Below are 19,334 nucleotides of genomic sequence, written 5' to 3' on the forward strand. Positions count from 1 at the left end.
AAAAAAAAAGCGCGAATAGGGTCCCTAGATTTTTAGATCATTTAGAACCTTAACACTCATAAACCAACATTGGTCTCTCATTGTGTGCAAGAGATATACAAACTTGTCAAATTTTTGTTTGGTAATGGGTGGGGTAGGTTGCTAACAGACTTCAAACAGATTGGCCAAGTTACCCGCCAAATATAGAACTATATATAAATCTTTAATATCGCTTAAATATTCTCTCTTATATCTTTTTTTTTTTTTTTATTAAAGGTCAAATGTTTCGAAAGCGATTTATTCTCACAAAATCTCACGAAAACCTAATCCCCGCCATTAAAGAAGAAGAAGAACAAAATCTCTTCCTCTATCTCTCTCTCTCAGATCTATAAATTAGGTTAACATCAACGAGGAGAAGGGGGAGAAGAAAATCAATCGGAGTGCAATATAAATGGCGTCGCAACCACCACAACCGCGGCGGAAAGGGGCCGGAATTAGGACGTGGTTGGTTGTTTCTGATTCTGGAAAATCACATGTTGAAGAAGTAGGTAAACATCCGATTATGAGGCGTACTGGTTTACCTGCTCGTGATCTAAGGATTCTTGATCCAGTTCTTTCGTATCCTTCTACGATCCTTGGTAGAGAGAGAGCTATTGTTGTTAATTTGGAACATATTAAAGCTATTATTACTGCTTCTGAAGTTTTGGTTCTCAATTTCAAAGATCCATCTGTGGCTCCCTTTGTTAATGATCTTGAATATAAAGTCTCTAATTGCACTTGGGCTGCCCCTTCTCACGTAATCTCTCTCTCTCTCTCTCTCTCTCTCTCTTTAGTCTTTCCTTTTTTGTTTCTCTTGAGATGGGTTTCTTCATTTGGATAAATTCTTACATATTTTGGTTGATTTAGGGTTTGTTATTAGCTATTATGTGGTTTGATTTGAAGGATTGGGTTTGGAAATTAACAATTAGATTATGTAGTTAATTGAATTTTAAATTGATTCTGCATCAAAGTAATCTAGCACCACAACCAAAACCGATTTTAAATTACTACAAAACTTGAAGGTATTTCATGAAAAACACAAAAAGGACCATTTTTTTTTGTTTTGTAAATTCGTTCGATTACCTATAGGGGATGCGTGAGAAGAACTTATTTTAGTAATATGCCTGGACGATTATTTTGTACCATATACTTTAGTTATGGAAAACAAGTTTTTGGATAAGAAATAAGCTATAAGTTTACTGTTTCTGTGTGAAGGCAAGAGATGGGAGTGAACACGATATTGAAATTCACGAGAAGTCAGGGGAACAGCTAAAACCTTATGGTTCTAATGACGAAGCTTCAGAACAACATCGCAATTTATCTCCAGATAACCGTAATGATGTTATGGTTGGTGTAGGGGATGATAACGTAAAGAATTTGTTGGATGTGCCGAAAACTGGTGGTGGTCCAAAGGTGCTACCTTTTGAATTTAAGGCACTTGAAGTTTGCCTTGAATCTGCATGCAAGTCTCTTGAGAATGAGGTACCTTTTTAGCAACTATCAGTCTTAATATGATTGATTATCTTAGCATCTTCATATTTCTTCGAAGCCCGTTTTGATGGAAATATTTTTGTATCCTATTACATGTTGCATGCTTATAAATCCTTTTCTTGTTAAACTTTATAGAGGAAAGCCTAATAGCATTTCCAACAATGGGGCCTTGTTGTTTTACCTGAAGCTTGTCCATATATGTTTTACAGCTTAATCATGGTTTAAGAGCCTGCATTTTGCACTGTTTATCAGTAACTGATTTTCATTGTTTCTTTTTTTGCACTAGACATTGACATTGGAGCAAGAAGCGTATCCAGCTTTAGATGAATTGACCTCTAAAATTAGTACACTCAATCTCCAACGTGCTAGACATATAAAAAGTCGTCTAGTTGCATTGTTTGGCCGCGTCCAAAAGGTGAGTTACTCTTGTGGTTTTTGGACATGACACCTGCAGAATGAGCAGCGCATATTAATTTTTGTTCAATTGTTTGGTCTGACACTGTTAAGTAATAGTTGTTTGCCTTCGATTTTGTTAGTGCTGAAGATACACCAAAAACTGAAGTAAAGACAGATTGTTCATCTTACTAGTAATGCTCTTATTTTTGTTTCTATCTGAAGAACTTTTAGATCCTGTCTTTTGTTCCCTTTCTGTGGGATGAACAGGCAGGATAGTTGAAAGTTAGGCGAAAAAGAGAAGAAACAATTGGAAAGTACCAAGTCTCTGGAAATTAAATGGAGGACAAAGTAGTTTCATGTTTATTATCGGACTTTTTTCGAAGTCATTTGTAGAGTGGGAAGCAGGGGATGTTGATTGTTGTTTCCGCGCTCCTTATATATGTGGAGAGCACTAATTGTCCTTTTATGCTTCTTAGGTGAGAGATGAACTTGAAAACTTACTAGACGATGATATGGATATGGCTGAGATGTATTTGACAGATAAACTTGTACATTTGAAGTCTGAAGATACTGAACCGAAAGATGAAATAAATAATGATGCATTTGAACCAGATGGTGAAAGGTAGTTCTTTGAGAATTTTTGCTTTTGCTTGCTTATAGGCCTAAAATACATGATGTCAAATATAATTGTTAGGAGTCTTGGGGGATTTTTGGGTGCATAAATGTTTAGTGCTTAGATAAGAGACAAGAAATGGGGTTCTAGTTTGATATATAAGCTCATAATGTAGTTACTTCTAATGGCTGCCGAAGTTTAGAAGTTCTTTATTTTGCCATTCTCTGATCTGCTATCAACTATGTCGATAGCGTTGCTGCCTGGGGTGAATGATTTTAAAATATGTAGCGAGGCGTGGGGATGCGTGAGGTGGAGTGGCCACATTATATACATCTCGTATTATAGAATATAGAATATGAGTATTTAATAGTAGTTAGTCTGTTATATTGATTAATATATGACAGTAAGTCTGCCATTTTATATGTTGAATATCTTCCAACCAAATCTCAGGGCTCCTGTGTTTGACTAGTTTCTTGTTAAAATTCTCTAGATAAGATTCTATAGAAAACTTCTATCATTCTATTTATACTCATTTCACTTTCAGTGATGAGGATCTGGAGAGCAATGACAGTAGTAGCGGAAACATAACTGGTTTTAAGCCAAACATTGAAGAGTTGGAGATGCTCTTAGAAGCTTACTTTGCACAGATAGAAGGAACCTTGAACAAATTATCAACTGTATGTAACCCTTACCTTATCTAGTATTTGTTTATCAGAACATCTTCCTTAACAAGCTCTTTTACCATAACATATTGTACATGGTACATCTAAAGTGTACCGAAATATTGCTCAGGTATACAATATTAATCTCGGAGAACTATCAATAGAAAGCCTTGTTATCATTGATAGCCTATAGACCAATTTATGTTTTCCAAAACGAATTTGTTTTCCTTGATTCAAGTTAATCGTTGGTGCAAAATATTCACAATTGGAAAGGGATTTTGATTGTGTATCGAAATGATTGGTTGCATCCTGTTTTGACATGAACCAGGATAACAACTTGGGTAAACCCTGAATTAGAATTCCGTGGGTCTGAACTAGTTGCAGGCAAGTTGTAGAGACTGGGTTTACTAGAGACTTGGTTTATTAAATCCCAAATTACAGTAGACTTGTTCCACGAAACAAAGCCTGGTTGAACTTATAATATAGCATGTTCACAGTCCTATCATTTCTGTATATTTTGGATGTAGAAGCCTAGAATGCTTCAGGATTCTCCTACCTTAATCCATCTGCAAGCATGTAAAGCTGCTAAATCAGATATATCCCAATAACTCATAAAGGGAAACTCGCACGCTCTATATGCGTACATTGGTTCAACTTGGAATGTGTATTTGATTCATCTTTATTCGATACATATATAGAAGATAGGTTTTGAAACTCTCCACTAGTCTCCTGTTTTTCACCAATTTTGGTAAAATGTTTGCATAATATTAATATGTTGGTTGTACTGATTTTTCTTTGGTTTTTGGTTTTGCAAATGAAATAAAGATGAGGGAATACGTGGACGACACAGAGGACTACATAAACATAATGTTGGACGACAAACAGAATCAGCTATTACAAATGGGAGTCTTGCTAAGTACATCAACCTTGTTACTAAACGCTGGCATTGCCGTTGTTGGTCTGTTCGGAATGAACATCCACATCACATTGTTTGATCCTTTAGCAGGAGAAGATTCCGAGAACCCTTCATCTAGAAGGTTTTGGAGTACTACCTTAGGTACCTGTGCTGGTTGCCTGGTTTTATATTTCATTGCTATCTTCTGTGGTAAGAAAAGAGGTCTTTTAGAATAATGTCTTAAAACAAAACCGGGCAGAGCAAGCCCTATTCTCAGCTGTCATTTTTTCAAACGATACATGAAAATTTCCGGAATGCTATGCTATTGGGAGAAAAGGTTTTTTTTTTTTCGTAAAAAAATCGGTTGCTAAAATAAAGGAAGTGACTTTTATAGCAACCACTTTTCGAAGTAGATATATGGAAGCAATTTGAAGTTCCCGCGGTTTAATTTCTCGCTCTACTAGTTTGACTCGTCTGAAACAAATGGAGATAAGATTAGCCCAAAACAGACATTCGGGCGAAGATTATTTCTTGTTTCCTATTAGGGTGGTTATAATTGTTTAGAGGAAAAGATTGTATTGTTAATTATAGGGTCTACCTTTGAAGTTTGAACAGAGAAAAGTAAATAGAAAAGTGGACCTGTTTAAAGGAAAAGATTGTATTCCTCGGTCACTTTACCAGTTTCCTTTCTGATTTTTCATTCTTTCTACAAAAATTACACTTTATCTTTTCTCATCTTTTCAAGATTGTAACCAACTTTGACTTGATTAAATCTTACTAGTATCATTTTAATATCTTGCTTTTCTTTTTCTTGTTTTTCTTCTAATCCTCTGCTGAAACAAAACAAGACTCCAGATAATACAGGCTTTTGGTAAAAGGAGGGAGGATTCCACGCCTTGGAGTTTATAGCAATTGTCATGACTCAAAATATATTTACGTAGAGGTACTTTTGTTTAGTATGAATTCTTGCACATAACTAACAATCTTTCGCGCGACTCTTTCCCTCTAGTAGACCCAAACCCTAAAAATACTCCTTTTCAAATTCAGACATGTTTTTATCTGTAATATTTTCAAATACAGGCTTGTTTTTTAGCTGCTAAATTTTTTTCAAATTCACCGGTCCATTATACTTTTTCTTTTGAGAAGAAGTAGCAAGCAATGAATAATCCAAGCAAGTAGTTTTAGAAAGTGAAAGAAAATCTGAACAGTCCAAGTCATCATCAGCAATAGAGAGTTGGGGTGTAAATGGGGTCTACTTTACTACTCATGGACAATATTGAGAATGACTTGACATAGAAATCTTCCACAGCATTTAACAACCATTAAAAGAAAAAGGTTCTTCTCTTTGGTTATAGCATTAGAGGTGACACCTAATCCATTTAAACTAACAATTTTTTTTCTCACTACTACCTTATTTAGTAGCTTCTTTTGAGTTAATTTTTTTAACATATTAAGTCATATCACTCCGATCTCGTTACTATGAGCATGAATTAGATCGTTGCAGATTTTTCGGTAAAAAAAAAAACATGGGCCTCAATTCTCACTCATAGAATGCTATGATATCACTCAGATCTCAGACTGGATATATTCGTCAGCTATAATTTTTCAACGAAAACGTAAAGAATTATACAATAAATACTTCGAATAAGACTTTGAATAAAGGGCCTGTAACTCGTAATGGTATTCAAGTTTTTTAGTTGTTGAAATAATGGTATTCAAGTTGAGTACATCTATTCTCCAAAAACAACTCCTAAAATTAGCTTTTGGTGGTAAAGAGAGACTACTAGATACTTTAGGATCCATGCATGTGCCATTTATGATCAAAGCAAAATAAACAAAAATAAGAGAAGTTAAACTTATTATTTTCTAGCAAGATCATATTTTTAAGGCTAATCAAACTCAATTATAAAACCAAACCAACTTTTGGCTGGTAATAACCTAAAATATAAGTAACATGCTCCTATTGAAATAACTTTTAGGTGGTCTTCTTCTTCTTCCTCACTTCTTTTGGTTTACATGTGTGTAGTTTGGTAGTGATTTGGTTACTTTCTTTCACCTAATTTGAAGTCTCTCTCTTTTCACACACACTCACTCTCATGAACCCTCCTAATAAATAAAGATTTGAAATTCTACCTAAAATCAAACGTCTAGACATTCAAGAAGGATTAGAACACACGTATACCCTTCTGTTGGTCGATAATATTTTCCTTTCATCTAAGTATGATCATTAGTTCAACAAAAAAAATCTAAGTATGATCTGAAATACTCTCTTACTAGACTAAATGCCTTTTGTTGTGGCTTATAACATTTCAAAGTATCCACAGCTGATTTTTCTAATGATACAACAAAAACTAGATATGGAATATAATGGTACCTAATTTGTTCCCTTACATGAAGATTTTTAGAACATAGTATCCAATAACTTGAGAAAGAATATTACATAGAAAACTAATTTATAAAATCAACAATGAAAATAATAATGACCCATCTTTTATTGATTGATTGATGGATGATTTATAAAGTTTTTGATTAAAATACCATTACCCTAACTAAAATACAAACACATAATTTTATACATACAAGGCAAACAACCGAAACACAAACATTTATATCAAAACAATAAGATGACTTTTTGACTTTTGCCTCCTCTTGAAATAATGTATGACTTTACAGTATCACATTGAATGAACCTAACACCTAATAAAGTAGTAGGCCAATTAGAAAGAAAAAAAAAAGAAAAGGTAGAAAACAAGAAAAGAAGAAAAGAAAGAAAACAAGAAAGAAGAGAATTGACAACTAACAAACATCTTTTTGTTGTCCATTTACTTCTACACAATTGCCAAATAGTTCTTTTCCTATATAATCTTGTCTATTATCTTCTCTTTGTCAAAGTTCTTATCCAATTACTTTTTCTCATCTTAACCCCTCCATTTACTTTGTTCATCACATGGTTTACATTAGTTTTATTAGTAGATGATCTTCTCCATCTCATGATTTGTAATATTTGACCAATCCGCTTTCGCCACCTAAGCACTCCATGTGGTTTGACATGTTCAACCACACTAGTTTTAGTATTATTACTTGATATTGATCTCTTAACATTGATCTCCTTGTTGTTCAATTTGTTGTTGTAATTTGTATTTGTTTTTTCTAGGGTTTCTTCCTTTGTCCCCTTGTCCCATGAAGCTACTCCATTGTCTTGGAACTTGATTGATATAAATGAATCTGTCCAATCAACATTGTGATAGCAATAAGATTAACAAGAAGATAAACACAATTAAAACCTATTCTACATTCATCTTTTCACATATAAAATTAATCAAAAAATAAAATAAAAAATTATGGGGAATTTTGTTCTTCATAGAATAACAATTGCTAAGTTTCAGAAATGGAAAACTCCTCTAGTGAAAATTGGGTGGAAACATCTGGGTCATATAAACTATGATAAGTCGATTCAATTATTGTTAATCTGATAGCGGATTATAACTTCTGACATAAAATATGATGCCGATATGATACCAAGTCTTGCTTAAGAATCATCCAATAAAATATAAAAGTATGACCTTAAGGAACATGTAGATGCAGTAGTAAGACATACTCTACTTCAAGCATCTGATTTTCTTTTAATATTTTTATTCATTGAAAACTTTATTTCGAAGTTTAAATTCAAATACTTTGACTATTTTAAAAACAATCAATATAACAGTGAAAATAGTTATTGTTTTTTGGGTTATGTAGCGGCTATGTTATGACTATTATAAGATCAGTTTTTTGGTTATTCTCCGAAATAGTTAACTAACAATATAGACATTTTCTATTACCTTTTATATAAGTTGGGCAGGCTTTTCCTTGTTTGGTTCATTTTAGAATTGAGAAACTTTTATTTTGTTTCTTAATTAACAGAATAAACAATATCATATAAGAATTAATGAAATTTCCCTAGTCTATTCTTTAAAATATGAGATGAAGAAACAATATTATTGTTAGGAATATGTCTTAGGAACTCACTACATAATTATAGTTTCGAATGGAAATAATCAAAATTTGTTAGTACACTTATAAAAATTAGGAAGAAATATAAAAAATTCAAATTTATATGTTACTTATTACTCATACAAATAAGATAAATAATCAAATAAATACCTTCTTGACTGGTGGATGTATAATCAAGGCAATCATCATTATCGTCGATGCCGATAAAATTGTTGGACGATTTACGATCACGAAATTCGAGGTGTCGATGAAAGAAGGACCTTAGAGCAAATATTTTAACTGCAAGGGCTGATGTGATTTTCTTGTCATGAATGAGGGCATTATGAGTAGTAGTAGTTGAAGTAGTTTGATGAAGTAGTGAAGAAGAAGAGTAGTTGTTTTTAGTCTTAAGGCTTGTTTGTTTTGAAGCCAAGATGATTAGCCTCTCTTTTAAGCAAAGGGGACATATTCCTATTATCACTTGATTTGGATGACAATCACAATAAGACTTTCCTTCTTCTCCTCCCCCTCTTCTCATTTGGTGGTTGTTGTTCATTGTTGAAATTAAAACAAGTACTAACTACAATATGATGAAAATGAGAATGTGTGAAAGAAGGGTTTTATACTTTAGAGAGAGAAAGAAGACAGAAGAGATGGGTGATTGGGTGTGTGTATAGAGAGAGAGAAAGAGATAGAGAGGTGGGAGTTTTAAGGTAGTGTGAAACAAATAGAAAGAGAAGAATAAGGAGAGTAGATAGTATAGCAACCTTTACCCTCTAACCTAACTTTGATAACAAAATATATTTATTTATTTTTATTTTTTTGCTTGTTTTAAAGTGTAATAAGATTGATTAGCATGTGACCGACCTGCCAACTTCTAAGACTCCCTGGATTTTTTTTAGCTGCAAGAATAGTAGTGGAATCCACTATTTTTATGCTCAACTTTGGCATCTTTTAAAGTTAGTAATTTTGTTTTGATGGTGGGTCCATTTTTTATACTGTCTATCCACCCCCTATCCACCCCCTTCTCCTTCATATTTTTTTTTGTTGAATTCCTTCTCCTTCATATTTGGTAAACAAAACTATATTTGTGAAGAAATACATTCAAGTATAATTCAATAAAATACTTCAAAGTATCGAAATATGTCGCAGTTAATAACTTAGACATCTGTGGAACACCATGGATTCTAATCTGTTCATGTTCTTCGTAATTTTTGTTTCTCTAGTACTTTTTTGGGTTTCTAAGTCGTTAAGTAAACACCTTATGTGGACACATTAAAATTTACATTACACAAATAGAATTTGTATATGATCCAATCTAAAGTATAAAACCAAGACAAAAATAACAATTGTTTCAACATAAATTTGTTTGTAGTTTTATGTGGGTATCTCTCCAAGCATATAGAGAAAAGTTGGAAGAAAAAGAGACACAGAATAATTTGAGATACTATTCCAAGACATACTATTTTGTTTTGATAAAAAACAGGGTCTCTTCAAGATTAAGTAGACATCATAGAGCCACATAAAATCGGGTAAATTAACACTGATATCACCTCAAAAGTTCCCATATCAATTGGCGAAGGGTCTCACAGTGAAGTGTATTTTTAATGTCTGAATCTGACTTGTATCAGTATGTTTTCTCACTTGCTTTTTTTAGTTTAGATGTACAAAATTCATTTCAAGTTTAATAAACTTTTGATTCAGATTTGTTACGATATCAGACGTGGGAGTTAGAGAAAAAACAAAAATCAGCTGAATCGACCAATTAAACGATCCCGACTTGTTTCAGATTGGAATATGATCAAAATAAACACCACCTTAAAGATGGTTTAGAGAGGTGTATAGTCTAATCTGGCATTATCACTTTCAGAATGTGTGCTAGAAATTCCATACTTACTGACTTGAGCCTTAACAACTATGATCCAACTGGCAATAATATGGCTCATTAAGAATTCATTAGCAAAAACATGTAAACGATGTAAACAGGGGTTTGATCAGATTGGAGTTGAATCTCTATTGCTGGGGTCCTCTTTGTTGATGTTGTTGTTGATCAGGAGGAGGATGAGATTGAGAAACATTACCAGAAGTAAACATACCCATTACTGATCTCCATGTTCCCATTAGATCGTCAGGTGACACATCTTCTCCATTGACGTTCATTCTTATGTTTCCGTCCATTCGTATCTCAGGCTGTGGGTACTGCTGGTGGTGTTGTTGTTGGTGCTGCTGCTGGTGATGCTGTTGTTCATCATGGCTTCCCTGGGTGCCGGCATTGCTCTCTTGAGCATTTTGCTGGCCCTGATATGCATTTGAAGCAAAGTTCATGAACATGTTCGCAAAATCTGCAGGCAGGTTGGCAGCGTTGAAAGGGATAGAGGTTGTGAATGTCGGCGGTGGTGGGTTGTTTTCGTTCCCTAAACCTCCTCCTACATCGGACTGAGCATTTTGTTGTTGGTTGCTGTAACTACCTGAGAACCACCCTGAGTTCTGTTCATGAAGAAGAGAGTTGCCAGTTACCAGATATGTTTTTGTTAATAAATCTATATCAGTATCATGAATACAGAGTTATGGACCAGAGTGAAAAATACCACCTAATATTAATCAAGAGTTGTTGTTTGGGTTGAAAAGCTACCTGATTTTGTTCTGTTCTTTGCATTTCTTCTCTCAATTTTTGCTCAGACATCTGTAATCAGAACGAAATACCAAATTTATGAAGCAAAATATTTTAATTGAGTTTCACAACAAGAGCACTGAACCAACTGAAGCAAAACCAACATTAAGTAAATAGAACGGATTATATGACAAACCCGAATGTTCTCTTTGACGGATTCGCTACTTGGGTCCAACTGTAGAGCTGCATATATGGATTACAAAATCAGGAGTTAGTTTGCTTACAGCCTTAATCTTTATAATATACAACAGATCAGCCACTCGTCGTAACAAGAGTATCTTGACGGGTTTTTTTCATGCCGACACGGCAAGAGTAAATCTCTGTGGTGCCCTGTTTTCACATTTGCTTTTCTTTTCAACTTTGTTTTCTCTCATTTTTGTTGTTCATGTGTTTTTTTTCTGCACTGAAATTCAAGTAGTAGATACTAACTTATGAGTTAAAATTAATATATACATATATATATATATATAAACAATAGAAAACTAAATATTGAGAGACTAACAGATAAATTAAGATAAAAAACTAAAACAAAAATATAACATAAGTAATAAGATACAAATAAAAAATACGAGTAAACAAGTGGTTTCACTGTGTTTGAGGTCATTCTATGCTGTACAAGAATGCTAATCTAGGCACCAACATGGCCCATACTACGTGGCATGTTGTGGCTTATTCAGTCCAGGACTAACAGTGTCTAGATTTTAGAGTCAGACTGTATAGATGACATGACCCGAATGAAACTCTAGTCTTCATCTATGTTGTCAAAGAATGATGCCACGGCTCTAAAAAATTCTATTTGCTATGTTGATTCCCCGTGTTTCTGATTTAGCGCCTTCTTGAATGACCAAGGAACTTTTGGTCTTTTCCATTCAAGTACTGTATAGTGTATTCTATAATACAATTGGTTTTTTATTGCTCTTCTATTCTATTCTGCAACATACACGTATTACATTCTATTATTATTTCAAGGTTTTCTTTTATATAATGTGTTACGCACGACAAAACCGCAATAATAGATATGGCCTTCTAATATAAGTTACAATGTATATCAAAAAGCCGCATATGTAATTAGTGGGTGCGGAGGTCACATGATAAAGCATATCTACTATCAGTCTTTTATATTATTCATTCATCGTTTTATAACGTGGTTCGCCCATCCCACTAGTTTTAGAATCTTCTGTTGCAGTCAGTCCTATGCTCGTGAGACTCTTGTCTTAATAAGTTCAACAATTAAGTAAAAAGAAAGCAACAACTTAAGATACAGTGTTGAGTGAATGTTAGATATGCACCTTTACTGAATCCTTTGTTAATGGCATCTCTGTAATTCCCTTGTGCATAATAAGCCAGCCCTAGCCGACTATAAGCTTTGCTGTAATTTGGATCAATTTCAATGGACTTGAGACAATCTCTGATAGCCTCTGTATGTTTATGAATCTGGGTGTACGCAGCCGCCCTGGACAACCGCAGTACGATTAATTATAAGAAGAAAGAATCTAGTAAAATGTTTTGGATCCTTTTGAGAGAATTAAAAGTTTGATACTAATAAAAATTACTCAATGGAATAACCCAAGTTAGTATTTGCTACTAATGCACCAAATAAGTACATAATCAAATAAGAAATTATGTGGTACATGGAATGACAAATAAAGGTTACCGCCAGCAAAGAATCTTAACGGAAATGGAACTAGATTTGCACTAACAACAGAATGTAATTAGACTGCATTAAATTGAAAATGTTATATGTTCTTACTCGGGAACCATGAAAGCCAAAAGCAAGAGCTGATCTATTGCTATAGGAAGGCACGTTTATTTCCTATTCTTTCTTGTAGCCTTACTTTGCCTTGGGGTCTTACATTTAATCTTGCCTTCGTGAAAAAAAAACTATGGTCGACTTACCTACGATAGAAACTAGGGTTTCAAGTTATTGTTAAAGACTTAAAAGGCCACAGTTCGGCAAACAGCTATAAAAGGGGGAATTCGTAGTCTTTTATCATTCAGCTAATAGTAATAAAAGATCCAGCCACTGCAATTTATATTTTTTTTTTGCTTTCTAGTTGGTTATTGTACTTGTCATTTGTCGTTGTTATTAATGATAGCAACTAATGAATAAAGCACTTATTCGCTATCACCTACCTATTACAATAGTACACAGCATTATTCCCACTAAGTGTAATGGCAAAGGTGTACAGAAAAATTGCCTCCGAGTAAGACTTTGACTGCATAGCCTTGTTACCTGGAAAAAGAAAAAGTTTTGAAATAGAGCGCAAGTTGTTTTGTGGTTAAACAATAGAACTCAGCAATAGAGCTTCAGCTACAAAAGCTACCTTTAGACTTGAATGTATCAGCCAGGTTGGTCAAATTAAGTTGAATTCCAGATTTCTCCATCTCCTGATACAATCAATAATTCATTCTTGTGAGGCAGAACAATAGGTTGTAAGTACACCAGGACAAAGCTACAAAGATTTAAGAAATATTTAGCCCGATATGAGCAAGCAGATCAATTCGACGTAATAAGAGTTTTATGCACGGCATGGACGGGAGTAGGAAACTTAATGGTGAATGAAAAAACTTAAAAGGAAATGACACATCACACATCTATAACGTCAAAAAAAAAGAGAACATAAAAGATACTTAGATAACCATATTCTTCAATATCAAAGAAAAAATGAACTATAATTACGCAAACTTGGAAATATCTTACTTCAGAAGGATTAGTGTTCAACAGTTCATTCTAGTTTTAAGCAATACTTGGATAAAATTTGATTCATGAACATCACATATGATAAAGCAAGACAATGCGAATTTAAATAGTAGTAATTTAAATCTCAGATTCACATATGCCGAAACATAAGTAAAGGCTAGTGAGTAGTGACTAGTGACAAGTACTATTAAATACGAACAGCAGAAAACAATCCACAAAAACCTAAAACATACCTCTACGGCCTCGTAAAATACACGTACTGTGTTATCCACCGGGTCATAGCCTGCATCTGCGTCATCCCTCGTTGTATTAAAGAAGCAAATTCTATCAAGTGCACCAAGGAAGTGAGTAAGCAATTCATCCCTAGAGATCCCTGTTGATGGAAATTATCATCAGTGAAGATATAAAATACTTCTTCCAGAAACGTCACGATGCGAAGGCGAAAAAAATTGAGGCAAAGTGCGAGTCATGCCAACCACCCAGTATGGGATGGTATCATCAAGAAATCCCTATCATGACTCATGACACTAGATCTTATGCAACGAGGATGATACAACTAGTGCTTTGACCAAAAGCATCACCCATTACTAACGCAATGGCGGGGCTTGAGAGGAGGGAGCAAATGCAAATGGCTCTAATGAACTGGAGCATACAGCAGTGCAGTTCTGTGCTTAACACTATTAAAAAAAGCATTGAATAAACAAGTCCCATACAAGAAACAATTACAAACAAAAAAGCATATTTTGAGATCAACAGCAACAAAAGACATTAACCAGCATAACCAACAAAATCAAAAGATATTTTGGAATCATACCTGAGACATGTGAATCTCCAACTGTATCTTCATCCTGTTCAAAGACAACATCCCACCATGAAAGAAAGCAAAATCAACATGAAAGAATTTAAAGCAAGATAGTTTCCACAAACAATGATGTGGGTTCATGTGGATGTTGTCTGTCACTACTAAAAATGGAAGAGCATGTCACATAAAAGCAATAACTGCAATTTTCGATCCAGGACTGCATTTGTTTGTCACTTTAAAGAAGTTAAACGCATAAAATAGACTGTTAAAGACTCATAAGTCATACCTACAACTTTTTTCATCTTATAAGATGTTCCTCAACACAGGCTTTACAGACAAGATGGACAACGAAGGTCTACTGTCTACATGTCCAAGGATATAACACCTATTATTTCATTGCAAGATAACGAGGAAACTGGAGCCACTTTCTTCACTTGCATACAACAGATTAAATTCTAGATAATTTCTTACATTTGGGCATGCCCAACTCGACCACCCAAAGCAAAAGCGGCATGGGAATTACTTTTAAGAGACACTATATTTTGGGTTGGAAGGGGAGAAGTGGAAAGATGTAAAAAAAATGACATGGAGAGCATATTCGGGTTAACACCTACATTTACTTCGAACTATCGATGACTCTTTTCGGGTTGTGACTAGAAACAAAATAATACAGACAATGTTGCAAAGTAATTTGAACTAAATTAGCTTATTGGAACAAGGTAAACCAACTAATATGAACAAAATCAAGATCAGAAGAGTAAATAACCTTTGCCTTTGATGCTTCTGAGAATGATGTACTACTACTAGGTGCATCAACCGGTGATTTAGGCTGACTAGGATTCGGTTTGCTTTCTTGCTGTTTATTTGCAACCAGAGAACTAAAGTATTCAACCAACAAACCGGGTTGTAATCTATCACCGGAAGAAGGTTGATTGAGCCTAAAGACCTCTTCCAAGCACTCCCTGACAACCTCAAGCCCTTCAAGATCAACACCAGGAGCAGGTTCAACTGTTCCAGAAGAAAAAACCATCCAAAACAAAGGTACAATGAAAAGTTTATTAATTAAGTAACTGACAGGTATAGAGGAAAAGGCTTCCCAGAAATCAGAACATGAACTATTTTCTACAGTTCTACTGTTGTTTTATTATTTCTGCTCTAGAGAGAGGAAATGGAGATAAGAACTAATTTGCTCAGACAATAAATTGATTTAGCCTTTTGGATATCACAGTGACACAAATATATTTGTACGTGAATATAAGGCAATGAAGTAGCATGTTGTCATTGTATCCTCAACTTAAGAACAACTCTAAGTGATTTACTAAACAGGCCTTCAAATTTCCTCTTTATTAGAATTTCATCACATACAACTATAGCTATTTTTGAATATTGACGACAAAAGTCGTTACAAAGGCATTGATACATCGATACGATGTGATAAGCACGATAACGGCCGAATTACTACTGACCTAAAGCCCGACGGAATTAAATGGCCTAAAGCCGACGAATTAAATGGCCTAAAGCCTACAGAAACTACTTAATTTATACCCAAGTTCAACATTACTGGATTTGCACTTCCATGGGATCGAACCTAAGGCCTCGCGTTTCGAAGTAGATGCACTGACCAACTGGGCTACCAGTTAGCATACAACTATAGCTATTAGTTTGATATTCTGATGGCGTAATATTAGGCATTAGTGATCCGAGTATTTGAACTTCAGACAATAAGTGGAAACCCCTTAAGATTTTCATACTGAATTATTCTAAACTTCAAGAGAAAATTCCTTTCCAAACTTCACCCGGAGTTATTTAGATAAGTAAAAAAGAGAAGCTTTTGAAACACAAGGCCTACAGTTTATGTCAATTTCACCGAAGCTGACATGCAATTGAAAAACGGCTTATATGAACCGATTAAGAATAAAACGCCAGGCAAGTCATAGAAACCCCCTCAATGGGATCGAGATCAGCTAAACAACTTTGACATATGTAACCAATTAGTTAACTTTCTGATTAATAATACAAAAGTGACATTAACACAACAGGGAAAAACAAAATCAAGTATGGGTTATGAACATTCAGATGAGCAATGTTAAAAACTAACCAAATCACTCTTAAGCAATCAATCATAAATTTACAAAGTGAAAAACTAATCAGGACAAAGAGGAAAAATGGTTGTTCCATACTGAATTGTTAATCGAGTATGTTGATCAGAAAACTGAACCCTAAAAACAACATTCGAACAGTAATCACATAGGAATTAATAACTCGATTAAGAAGATAAAAAAGATGATAAAGAGAGATCTGAATTCAAGTTAATAACATCAAATACTAATATAAACATGTAGGAGAAAAAAAGAGAAAATTGAAGTAGTAGTTTAGGAACCTGAATTGAGAAAATCTAAGAAAGCGATGACGATATTACGAGAAATAGGAGAATCAGTCTTCAACTTTGCGATTTGATTCATGATTGATGATTCAAACTAGTGAGAGAAAAACTGATTATTATAGACTTCTTTTCTTTTAATCCTCCTTCACAGTTTTTCCACGAGAAGATAGATGACTCCAGTCGAGACTTCTCTCTCTTTCTCTCTCTCTCTCTTATGTTTGATAATACGACGCGCGAATGGTAATTGGTACAGGGAAGGGAACTGGTGGTATCAGCGACCCCGCCGACTGGCTCCTAGGCTCCTAGCCGCGGGTGGTTTTCTTACTTTAATCGCCATCGGTGAACATTGACCCGAACACTCTCTTTAGCAGTTAAATCTAACGTCCCATAAAAAGTCGTCTTAGACTGACTGGTGACCCTTCTAGCAACCTTAAAAAAATAAGTAAATGTTCAAGCCTCCACCACCATTAACTTTGGTTTCTCCTTTCTCTCTCTAGAATCGATTGAAATTCTTGGATGTTAGTTGATTTCTATCTCTTGAACCGACTAAAATTCTATGGTTTCAACAAAATATTGCTATTGACATCCAAATGTTTCGTTCGAAAATTGATCGGTTGTCCCTAAGACTTTAGTCGGTCTTAGAGAAAGAGAGATTGTCTGAAACCTGTTATAGAGGGGAAAGAAAGTAGTATTAGAAAAGGAGAGAAAATTGATCGGTTGACGCTAGGATTTAAGTACTAAGCGTGGTTTGTGCTTATGTTGTTTTAGAGAAAGAAACATTTCTTTAGATGGAATCATTAGTTTAGGGGCCAAACATCTATTTGACAAAATGTGGGCAAAATACACAAATAGTCACCAACTTCGGTGATCTTCCACGAATTTGCCTTCAAAATTCAGCAATAACAAGCTCTAGAAGAGAAAAGAAAGGTTGAGTTTTGGACTGTTTAGAGAGAGAAAGAGAGAGAGAATGGAGTGGGCAAGGAAGATGATGGATGTGGTGGCAAGAGCAAGCAACAGCAATTTTGTGATAAATACATTCCTTGTTGGTGGATTTGCAGCCCTAAGTGTAAGATCAGTATACCAACAAAGGGATATTCAATCTCTTGAAGCAGAAAAGGTTTCTCTTCTCAATACTAACAAAGCTCTCAAAAAATCAATGTGGGATTGGAAACAACAACTCCTAGCTGATGTATCTGATGGTTCTTCTTTTCTTTCTCTCTCTAAACTCAAAGCCATTTATGGGGAAGCCCCCATTACCCAACAAGGTATAAATCTCTTTCTCTTTTTTTTTTAATTCTCAGTTTACAACCATGATTAGGGTTAGAAATGATCAGATGTTTTTTTGGAAGAAATTAGGTCAATAAGATCAAATTCTTAATCAATTATGATGATTTCCTGCTTAGTTCTATTGTTGTTTATAATGGGGTTAAGGGTTTTACTCTTTTTCTTTCTTGGGTATTTTGTTCATAACCCTAGAACACTAGTCACACCATGATCTTTGGTATTTGAGTAAGTTGTTTTAGGGCTTAAAATTCACTTTGTAGGTTATTGTTGAATTGAGATAAGTTGTTTTGTCATAGATGCCACATTCAATCTAAGAGAGAATGAACAAAAAGTAATGAAATTGCAGGATTACACTTTGCATTCCAAGTAGATAGAAGAAGTTTATTCAATGATCAAATACTGATATCTTAGTAACGTTATTGAATGTTCGAGGTTTTAATGTTTATTTATCGTGCTTGTAGGTGTTAAGTGTTAGGTTGTTTTTCATTTTTCTTTAATTCATCTATGAATGGTTTGAAATGTCGAACTTTATTTTAGAATGTTTGTTTTTGTTTGTCACTGCACATCAAATTTGTTTGAATGACTTATAATGGGTTGTCTCAGATATAAAATACTTATGCGTCAAGAATCTATTAACCAGAATAACCTAAAATGACTATTGTCCGCCTAAACAAATAAGTCAAAGTCCCACTAGATAGTCAGACAAGTGAGATTCAGACGAGTTAGGTTTAGACAGAAAAGAAACACCACCTCAATATAATCTTAGCTTCCGCATCGTCACACTACAAACACGAATGTAGGACAGATATTACTTTCATAAGTTATCCCAATTCCCATAGTAACTCGGGAAATAATAACGTGAACTATCTTAGGCTTCTAACATGTCTTTTCTTGCTTCATTTGCTGTTCTTCCCTATCATTTGTACGACATGGATCAGAGTCCTGAGACGAGAGGTTTTAAAAAACTTTACTCCTTAATTTCAATCATTTTCATTTGCTAAAAAATTGTGATTCTTTTTGCTTCTATACACGATTGCTAGACTTTTTCAAACCCTTGTACAATTTTAGCAAATTGTTCGTTACGGTATTTTGCATATTGTATCCTTAAAAACCTTGCTTTTGTACATTTCAGGTGTAGCTGAAGTGGGTACTGGGAAAGAAGAATCGAACACATCTACATCAAAATTTGTGGTATGAAGTTGTTTTAAGTTCTTGCTGAAGACCATCCTTGGATTTCACAATAGAAGTAGTTTGCAGGTAAAGAAAGAGTTCATGTTTGTCTGATTTTGGTCATCCTTTAATCCTCCCAAAATTAGAAATTTAATGGGTACGAAAGTTATTTTTATATGTTCTTTTGACTGGGAGGAAATTTTTCATGAAGAATCAATGCAAATTTGTGCTGCGATTTTGACCTCACTTTGACTCTGATTGCCTCTCTGTCCAAAT

General features: G+C 34.4%; 4 protein-coding genes across 4 annotated transcripts; 2 read left to right on the forward strand and 2 right to left on the reverse strand.

Moving 5' to 3' along the window:
* Window positions 1-171: 171 nt before the first annotated feature.
* LOC147534909 (magnesium transporter MRS2-F-like) lies at window positions 172-4,869 on the forward strand. Its single transcript, XM_086649415.1, has 6 exons — window positions 172-775; window positions 1,234-1,500; window positions 1,796-1,924; window positions 2,382-2,527; window positions 3,063-3,195; window positions 4,006-4,869. Exons 1-6 carry the CDS (start codon window positions 431-433, stop codon window positions 4,309-4,311), a joined length of 1,326 nt encoding a protein of 441 aa, XP_086505541.1. The 5' UTR covers window positions 172-430; the 3' UTR covers window positions 4,312-4,869.
* Window positions 4,870-6,543: 1,674 nt separating this feature from the next.
* LOC147534910 (uncharacterized) lies at window positions 6,544-8,748 on the reverse strand. Its single transcript, XM_086650653.1, has 2 exons — window positions 8,219-8,748; window positions 6,544-7,300 (listed from the first exon to the last, which is right to left on the reverse strand). Exons 1-2 carry the CDS (start codon window positions 8,601-8,603, stop codon window positions 6,948-6,950), a joined length of 738 nt encoding a protein of 245 aa, XP_086506779.1. The 5' UTR covers window positions 8,604-8,748; the 3' UTR covers window positions 6,544-6,947.
* Window positions 8,749-9,812: 1,064 nt separating this feature from the next.
* TPR8 (Tetratricopeptide repeat (TPR)-like superfamily protein) lies at window positions 9,813-17,606 on the reverse strand. The gene is made up of 10 exons (XM_086649419.1): window positions 16,602-17,606; window positions 14,988-15,229; window positions 14,234-14,267; window positions 13,653-13,792; window positions 13,043-13,106; window positions 12,852-12,951; window positions 12,008-12,171; window positions 10,855-10,901; window positions 10,680-10,730; window positions 9,813-10,534 (listed from the first exon to the last, which is right to left on the reverse strand). Exons 1-10 carry the CDS (start codon window positions 16,681-16,683, stop codon window positions 10,061-10,063), a joined length of 1,398 nt encoding a protein of 465 aa, XP_086505545.1. The 5' UTR covers window positions 16,684-17,606; the 3' UTR covers window positions 9,813-10,060.
* LOC147534912 (uncharacterized) lies at window positions 17,593-19,085 on the forward strand. Its single transcript, XM_086650152.1, has 2 exons — window positions 17,593-17,869; window positions 19,021-19,085. The coding sequence occupies exons 1-2, from the start codon at window positions 17,593-17,595 to the stop codon at window positions 19,083-19,085; spliced, it is 342 nt and encodes a 113-aa protein (XP_086506278.1).
* Window positions 19,086-19,334: the final 249 nt, after the last annotated feature.

The sequence above is a fragment of the Eschscholzia californica genome, unplaced genomic scaffold, assembly GCF_041429995.1.
Source record: "Eschscholzia californica isolate CP2 unplaced genomic scaffold, dmEscCali1.0.p SCAF_6, whole genome shotgun sequence".
NCBI classification, from domain to species: domain Eukaryota; kingdom Viridiplantae; phylum Streptophyta; class Magnoliopsida; order Ranunculales; family Papaveraceae; genus Eschscholzia; species Eschscholzia californica.